The sequence below is a fragment of the Emydura macquarii genome, unplaced genomic scaffold (genome assembly GCF_026122565.2).
Source record: "Emydura macquarii macquarii isolate MOO-44397 ecotype Brisbane River unplaced genomic scaffold, CSIRO-AGI_Emac_v2 contig_3530, whole genome shotgun sequence".
NCBI classification, from domain to species: Eukaryota; Metazoa; Chordata; order Testudines; family Chelidae; genus Emydura; species Emydura macquarii.
In genome coordinates this window covers 11,163,578-11,172,318 of record NW_027133667.1, presented here as the reverse complement: position 1 = coordinate 11,172,318, position 8,741 = coordinate 11,163,578, and the positions used below count along the sequence as shown (strand labels likewise).

At 42.9% G+C, this 8,741-nt stretch overlaps 1 protein-coding gene across 1 annotated transcript in view; it reads left to right on the top strand.

Moving 5' to 3' along the window:
* Positions 1-1,480: 1,480 nt before the first annotated feature.
* The window catches only part of ADA2 (adenosine deaminase 2), a 28,471-nt gene continuing 21,210 nt past the window's right edge, over positions 1,481-8,741 (top strand). The window contains exons 1-2 of the mRNA XM_067536039.1: positions 1,481-1,644; positions 2,862-3,169. Of these exons, the coding sequence (XP_067392140.1) occupies positions 1,622-1,644; positions 2,862-3,169 (331 nt within the window). The 5' untranslated portion in view covers positions 1,481-1,621. The remainder of the gene's footprint in view (positions 1,645-2,861; positions 3,170-8,741) is intronic.

Genomic DNA, 8,741 nt, shown 5'->3' with positions numbered 1-8,741 from the left:
CTTGAAGGTGACCCAGAGGAGAGATCATCTTAGGCTCTATCTACACTAAAAAACATTCTGACCTGTTTAAGAGTGGCCATCAAGCATGGGTCCCAGATGCCCTCATATGTGCTCCCTCAACTGGTGTTGAAAAAATGGGTCAGTCAAGGTTAACAGTTGTTGCAAAACAGTGTGGTAGATCCCAGCTAGAACTAGAGGTAGGCCACCCCTTCATACCACAGGTGTTGAACTTGGTTGCCTGTGTGTGTGCACAAGTGGAACTATTGTCCGATTGGGCTGAGTGCAGTCAGAAAGGGAAGAGACCAGTCTGGCTCCAGCTGTTGAATACAGTTGGAATTTTCAGAGGGCCTGCCCACACTAACAGGGGTCTAAGCCCCATGGGCCTGATTCTGATCTTGCTTAGTACCAATTAGTGCTGGTTGAAATCTTGCAATCCAAAGGATTTCTTATTAAAAAATGTCATGTTTTAGGATTGTTTAACTGTTGATTTTTTTTTTTTTTTAATTTTTGGTAATGTTTTTAGTTTAAATCATGATCTAGATTACTTTTTTGTTTTTGTACTGAAAACAGTGTTTGATCAACACAATTTCTAACTTTTTTTATTTAAAATTTTTTTTTTTTTAAACAAAAGGGGTCCTTTTAGAATCAGGCAACGTGGAAACACCCTCAATTACAATAATTTTTATGATTTGTTTTCAATTTGTCCAGCTCTGATACCTCATAGTTACTCTTGATTTACACCTAGTGAGAGAGCAGAATTGGCCCTGTGTGTATAATCCCTGTGGAATTATATCAGGGATGATTTAGGCCCTGTTTGCTCAGCCAATGTGGATTGGACAAAACCCATTAAAAATGTGTTTAAATGTGACTAACTGAGGACCTTGTCTAAAAAGGTTTTTTAAATGGAGTTTGCAATGCAGTTGGTCCTGGCCTTCAATAACCAGGCAAAACTGTGTTTAAACTGAGTTGCCCTGAACTGTGTTAAAATAGCTCAGCAGATGTGTACTTCTGTGGCTGTTTGGGTGGGGCCTAAGAATAGGAAGCAATGCAGTTTGTAAGATAGCCTGGGTCTCTCCTGAGAGAACACTTGTCATCTGTGTAAAACTATCAGATTGAGTGGCTGACAGTTACACAGAGATGACAATGACATGAGGGCAGTGAAGGGGTTAAAATCCTAGAACATTCCTTTTCCCTGACTATATCCTGTGTGGAGGATGTGTGGGAATGTTTCTGCTGCTCTCCATTTCCCATCCTCCGTGCCACTCTGGAATGTCCTCCTGCTAACTCAGCCTATTGTTACTTCAGCCCTCTTTACCTGGCCTCCAAGGCTTTCTGCTCCTTACATTCCTTTAGTTCCTCTTTCCCATAACCCCGCCTGTCCCACTCCCCTTCTCTTTTTTTTTAATATATTCATGAAGTCTCTAGATGAGCCCTAAGAACAGAGGGGAAATAAGTAAAGCTGAGCAAAGTGCAAGTGAAATTAATCCAAGAAGTGAAACAATCTGTACTGGCTGGTTTGATTTGTTCCTTGTTTTGATAGCTGCTTTGCTTTGTACCTACCTGTCTGAAGGAGCAGTGACTAGGACCTGCTGTCTCGGGGTTGCAGTTGGATGATCTCTGGATGCAAGAAAAGGGAAAGCAACAGTAAGTCTGTCTCACTGAGGCTGTTGTCTTTTTAAGATGCCTTTTCTATGCTGAGATCAGAACTGGCTGGCAGCTGGCTCTAGATCCCTCTTTTTGGAGTTAAATTGTACAAGAGATTGCATCCTGCTGCTGACTATAGTGTGGGAGGGGAGCACGACGGGGCAGAAGGCAGAAAGAGGTTGGGGGAGTTGCAGCAATGGGGAAGTTGGGACGAGGGCTGAAGCAGGAAGTGTGTATGGGGACTTAATACATGAGACATAGGGGAGCATCTTGCAGCCCTGGCCCTTCTCAAGCCTGGGTTGGTCTGGTGTGATTAGGGACCCTCCAGACTGTTGCCCATTGCTGGAAGATTGTATTCCAACAGTGCTCTTTTGGGAGGGAGAGTCATTTCTCATTTTGCATGGGTCTGTCTTCTGACCTATGTATTTCTATCACTCATAACATTTATCTCCCCTCTCTCTTTCCTACTGGTTCTTATGGTGTCAGCAGTTGTGGCACATGCTGTTGCCTGTGGTGTCTAGGCACTGGAGATGCCTGACTTCTGGTGTGAAGGAGGTGTTAGCGTACTGAGGACTTCATGTGAAATCCCCAAGAACTATCCCTTTTAACAGCTAGAATCCATTTTGCTGTGGGATCGGCCCAGCCTCTCCTGGATTGCCAAGTAACAGAATCTAAATGGTTCTGAAGTTCAGCATATTCTGTATGACAGACTTGTCTCCTTATCCCCTTCCACCCTCATTTACTCTGACCTACAGGCTGGCCCAGGAGGTTGGTGCCCTGTTTTTGGGCATCCCATTGTCTGTCCGTTAACCATAGGGCTGGCTCAGAAGCATAATGTCCTGGCCTCACAAATCTCTGCTTCTAGGGCCAGTCTTTTGCCACAGTCCCCATCCCATAGCACTGAGCAAGCTGGACGGCGTGATGTATTATCAGCCTGATCCAACAGTGATACACCCTATCCTCACAGGATCTTACTGCCTACTTGAATGGTTATGAGTTGTATTCATTTCAGAACTGACTGATTCCTTTGAATATTTGAGAGTGTCAGGTATCAACTTTTCCTGTATTCATCTCAGATTATCCTACCCCTTCTCAAAGGGCTGTTCACCAGGATGGTGTAGCACAAACTTCATCCTGACATTTGTTAAACAATCCAATGCACCATCTTTGAGATATCACCTTTTGACCTGCACTTACAGCTTTTTTTTTTTTTCCAGGTGTATCCATGACATGAAGCCTCAAGCTGGTTGGCTGGTACTCCTTGTTCTAAGTCTGGTTTCTCTTTGCCGTCCCATCCCTATGAGGGACTCTCTGATCGAACAGGAGAATGTCCGCCGGACTGGGGGCAACCTGGTGCTGGGGAAGTGGGAAGAACAGGTCAATAAGCAGCTAATAAGCCTCAAGGAGATGGAGGTAGCCACGGCCAGGAATACTGGATATTTCCCACCCAGCATGCACTTCTTCAAGGCCAAAGGCCTCATTGATCAAAGTGCAGTATTCAGCATCTTGAAACGTATGCCAAAAGGTAGGGATTCTGACCTGAGAGTTCCTGGTTGTCCCAATGCTTTCTGCGATAGAACAGGGATAGGGAGGAGGGCAAGAATCTGTCAGTGCAAAACCCCTGCTGCACCCAAACCGTAAGGACCTTATAACAGCTGCTCAGTAGAGCAACTTCCTTCCTGGAAGGAGCTTTATCTGAGCTGTCTCTTTTGGGCTGGGTGAAAGGAGGAATTAGACTGGCCAGTGAAGGTTTCCAAATATGTGGGTATCCTGTACAACTGATCAGCATGGACCTTTTAGCCCCATTTACCTTACTGGGGAGGAGACAGAAGATAAAATATGGCAAAGACCCTGACCTCTATACAGCAAGCTCCCATGCTGGCAGCGCTCATCCTTCCCATGCGTGCCAAGCCTGTGACTGACCTGGAATAACCAGGCATGTTGTCATGTGGTGGTGTTCACCTATCTCCTTATACAAGTAGCTTCGTACAGCATAGGTCTGTTAATGCTTTGGAGATTGTGTGTTTGTATGAGCCACCATAGAAGGTCTACATGAAAATTGAATTTCTTTCGGGCCTTTCAGATGAGACCTTAAAAACGGAGTTGTGATCCACACAGATCAGAAAGATCTCTTTGTAAGAGCAGGAGTTTGCCGTATGGTCTTTGGCCAAAACTTCACCTCCCTCCATTGTTGGGCAGCCTGCTGTGTACAAACTGGCTACTGCCTTCCACCCCAGAGATGGCTGCATTGTCCCGTGCAGTGTATACATAATATATAAAGTGCTTTAGGATGAAAGACATTGAGTGTAAAATATACACGTCATCCTAAGCATTTGTTATGCTAGCAGCCTGTAACGTATCAGCATGCTAAGGTTAGTCCTTATTAACCATAATATATTTGGTGGTTGGGAGGATATTTTGATCATATGAAATCCAAGCCAACCAGTCTAATTATGGCTGATGCTCTGATTTGCTGTGACCTTCACAGTTGTGTGGGAAGCAATGAGTTAATGCATTTTGTAATCTGAAGGCCTTGACTCTCAAATGGCTGGCTTTTTTACTCTCACTTCTCTCTCTGATGTGGTGAGAAGTATTTTAATTAGGCTCCCTTTTCTAGGAAAAGACAGAAGGCTTTCACTGGGAAATCTGGGCACACTTCCCTCCTGTGCAATGCATTCTCCTTCCACACTGATCTGTTCTAGGTACAAGGTCCCAGACTAGAATCCTCTTGTGACTCCTCCATGCCTAGGGTAGCCATCTGAAAATGCCAAGGTCAGGGCAGGCTGTAAAAGGAGAGCAGATTCTCCCAGCACTGGTGGGTGACACTGAAGTCAGACTTCCCAACCAGCCACAAACAGTGCTGCTGATTCCCCACACTGGTTATCAAGAAGCCCAAATAAAAATATACACAGCCCCCTTTACTGCATTTCAGTCTCTGGCTCCCAATCAATTAGGTCCAGTAAAGAGACCAGTTACCAAAAAGGTTTCTCCTGACCCCAAGGGTCAGCTACAGTACCAGATCGATATAAGTTTAGATCTTACCCAAAAGACCACACTGCCAGCCAATCCTTTAGTAAATAAAACTAAAAAGATTATAAGAAACAAGCATGAGAAGTGTTAAAGGATTAAAGCAATCAGACACATACAATTGATTCAAAAGTCCATAGATCAGGTTTTTAGTAGAATCGTGGAGTTTGCAGGCTTGTATAGTCCCTCTGGTGTACATCCAGTACCTGGATGGGTCTCAGTCCTTTGTTTCACAGCTTCAATTCAGTTGCAGATTAGTTGATCCAGTGGTAAGCTGGAGACTGGAAGACGACTGAAGACAAAATGGATGTGGTACAGCTGCCTTTTATGTCCTTTGGGCTTTGCCATGCTGCTTGAGGAAATTTACAAGAATAAGATGGAGTCCAGAGTCACATGAGTAACTCCTGGTGACTCCTCAGGTATATCCCTGGCTTCTCCCCCTGGGCCCTTTGTACCTGTGAATTTCTTAATGGGCCATTAAGCAGGCAAGTGCTGCAGCCATCCTGTCTGATGTCGCCCAGACGCAGCACAATTTGAAATACAGATATCAACTATATCCATAACTTCCATTACACAAATAACATATGAACATCATCATCATCCTTAGCAAATTATAGCCTTTTTAACAGTACCTGACACGGCATATCCCCCGCCCCGCCGCCTCTGTCCAGCCAGTGTGACACCTCTCATTCTGGCTATTAGGGAGAAATGTGGAGCCTTGCTCTGGAGAAAATTTGTGGAGAAAGCATTTATATAAAAAGTAAACTGTTTTGCTCCCATCATTCTGAATTCTCACCTTTTATTGGTCTGCTATTACTGTCCGAATAAGAGCCATCTCTGGCAGTGATGTCAGATTCCGGGGTTTATAGCATCATGATTGGTTACCACTGAAATAACAGCGGTCAGACTCACCATTATTCCTTCACTGCTGATCAAACTGTTGAGAATTTGAGGTTTAAAAATATAAAGTATCTTAGCGTCTTGGAAAAAAATGGCAAGGAAATGTTTAACACTTTTCATTTCTTTATCCCTTTCCTCTAAAGGATCTTAAATCGCTTTCCAAGCATTAGAGGCTCTCCTGTAGCTTCTTTACAGCATTTACAGTAAGCCCTTTGTGAAAGGAATTATGTCTTTATGTGTTTGTACAGTGCCTAACACTATGGGGCCCACAATCAAGAGTGGGGCCTCTGACCATTATGGTAATATAAATATTAAATTGTAATATTAACCCCAGTTTGCATGTATGAAACTGAGGCATGGAAAGTGGTGTCTTAAATTTGGGAACCCAAATTTAGATTGCTGTGGCCTGCTTTTTCAAAGGTGCTAAACCACCATAGTTCTAAGTCAGGAACTGCAGCTGCTCAGGGCCTGGAAAGTCAGCCCATTTAAAATTGGACATACAAAATCAGAGCACGTTTTTTGAAAATTTGGTCTTGTGACTTATCAAAAGTCACACGAAAAATATGTAGCAGAGCCTAGAATAGAACTCAGATCTCCTGACCTGGAGCCTTGTATCCTAACAACTAAGTCATGTTTTCTCTAAGTCAAATATTCTAATAATGTAACTCTTGTGTTTATAAAGGGCCTCCTGACACTCAAGGAAGTCAGGGTAATCCACAGTCAATTAAACTGCTGTGATTCACAAATTAATATATCCAGATCCCCAGCATCTTTTGAAAAGGGAGGTTTCACACAAAAGCAAACACAAAAAAAAAAAACTCTAGAAAAGGACTGTTCTAGGAGGACATTTGACAATGCAGAGGAATGGTCTAAACTGGGTTTGTGAGGAAAAAGAGTTTCACAATCCATGGACTGTTGCAGTAAAATCTGTCAGTTGCCAATTTACTGCATGAAAGTGGATTATCTCCAAAGGCAGATGATGATGGCCAGCAGCAGATAAAGTGTAAATTTGACAGTCTCAGATGCCTAAGGCCGGAAGGGACCAATATGATCATCTAGTCTGACCTCCTGCACAACACAGGCCCTAGAACCTCATCCATCCACTCCTGTAATAGACCCCTGACCTATGACTGAGTTATTAAAGTCCTCAAATCATGGTTTAAAGACTTTAAGGTAGAGAATCCACCAGCAAGTAAGCCATGTCCCATGCTACAGAGGAAAGCAAAACCTTCCCAGAACCTTTGCCAATCTGCCCTGTGGGAAAACTACTTCCCAGTCCCAAATATGATGGTCAGTTTTGCCCGCATGCTCAGGGTTTGATTCACCAGCCAGACACCCAAGAAAGAATTCTCTGTTAACTCAGAACCCACCCCATCTAATATCCCTTCACAGGCCACTGGCATATCTACCACCCGTAGTTAAAGATCAGTCAATGCCAAATTAGGCTGTCCCATCAGACCATCCCCTCCATAAATTTATCAAGCTCAGTTTTGAAGCCAGCTAGGTTTTTTGACCCCACTGCAACCCTTCAAAGGCTATTCCAGAACTTCACTCCTCTGATGGTTAGAAACCTTCCTCTAATTTCAAGTCTAAACTTCCTGATGGCCAGTTTATATCCATTACTTCTTGTGTCCACACTGGGGCTGAACTTAAATAATTCCTCTCCCCCTGGTTTTTATTCCTCTGATGTATTTATAGAGAGCAATCATATCTCCCCTTAATCTTTTTTTGGGTAGGCCAAACAAGCCAAGCTCTTTGAGTCTCCTCTCATAAGCCTGGTTTTCCATTCCTCGGATCATCCTAGCAGCCCTTCTCTGCACCTGTTCCAGTTTAAGAAAGATTAACTCAAATATGGGGGACCAGAACTGCACACAGTATTCCAGATGAGGTCTCACCAGCGCCTTGTATAACAGTACTAACACCTCCCTATCTCAACTGGAAATACCTCATTTGATGCATCCAAAGACTGCTTTTTTTTCCACGGCCACATCACATAGGATGACTAAGTCACCAACGATCAACCAATACACCCAGGTCTTTCTCCTCCTCTGTCACTTCCAACTGATGCATCCCCATCTTATAGCAGAAATTCTTGTTATTAGTCCCTAAATACATGACCTTGCACTTTCCACTATTAAATTTCATCCTATTCTATTAGACCAGTTTAAAAGGGCATCCAGATCTTCCTGTATGATAGCCCAATCCTTCTCTGTATTAGCAATACCTCCCAACTTTGTGTCATCCGCAAACTTTATTAGCACACTACCACTTTTCGTGCCAAGGTCAATTTAAAAAACAAAACAAAAACGAAACAAGATCAGTCCCAAGACAGATCCCTGAGGAACTCCACTTGTAACCTCCCTCCAGCCTGAGAGTTCACCTTTCAGTATGACCCATTGTAGTCTTCCCTTTAACCAGTTTCTTATCCACCTTTCAATTTTCATATTAATCCCCATCTTTTCTAATTTAGCTAATAATTCTCTATGTAGAACCATATCAAATGCCTTACTGAAATCTAGGGAAATTAGATCCACTGCTTTCCCTTTGTCTAAAAAGTCTATTATCTTCTCAAAAAAGGAGATCAGATTGGTCTGGCATGATCTACCTTTTGTAAAGCCCTTTTGTATTTTATCCCAATTACCGTTAACCTCGATGTCCTTAACTACTTTCTCTTTCAAAATGTTTTCAAAGATCTTGCATACTACTGCGATCAAACTAACAGGCCTGTAGTTACCCAGATCACTTTTTTTCCTTTTTCTTAAAAATAGGAACTATGTTAGCAATTCTCCAGTCATACGGTACAGCCCCCGAGTTTACTGATTCATTAAAAATCCTTGCTAATGGGCTTGCAATATCATGTGCTAGTTCCTTTAATATTCTTGAATGGAGATTATCCAGCCCCCCCAATTTAGTCCTATTAAGCTGTTTGAGTTTGGCTTCTACCTCAGATGTGGTAATTTCTACCTCCATATTCTCATTTCCATTAGCCACTCTGCCACTATCCCCAAGCTCATCATTAGCCTCATTTAAAAAAATGGAGGCAAAGTATTTGTTTAGATATTTGGCTATGCCTAGATTATCCTTAACCTCTACCCAATCCTCAGTGCTTAGAGGCCTCACTTCTTTCTTTGTTTTCTTCTTATTTATATGGCTATAGAATCTTTTATCAT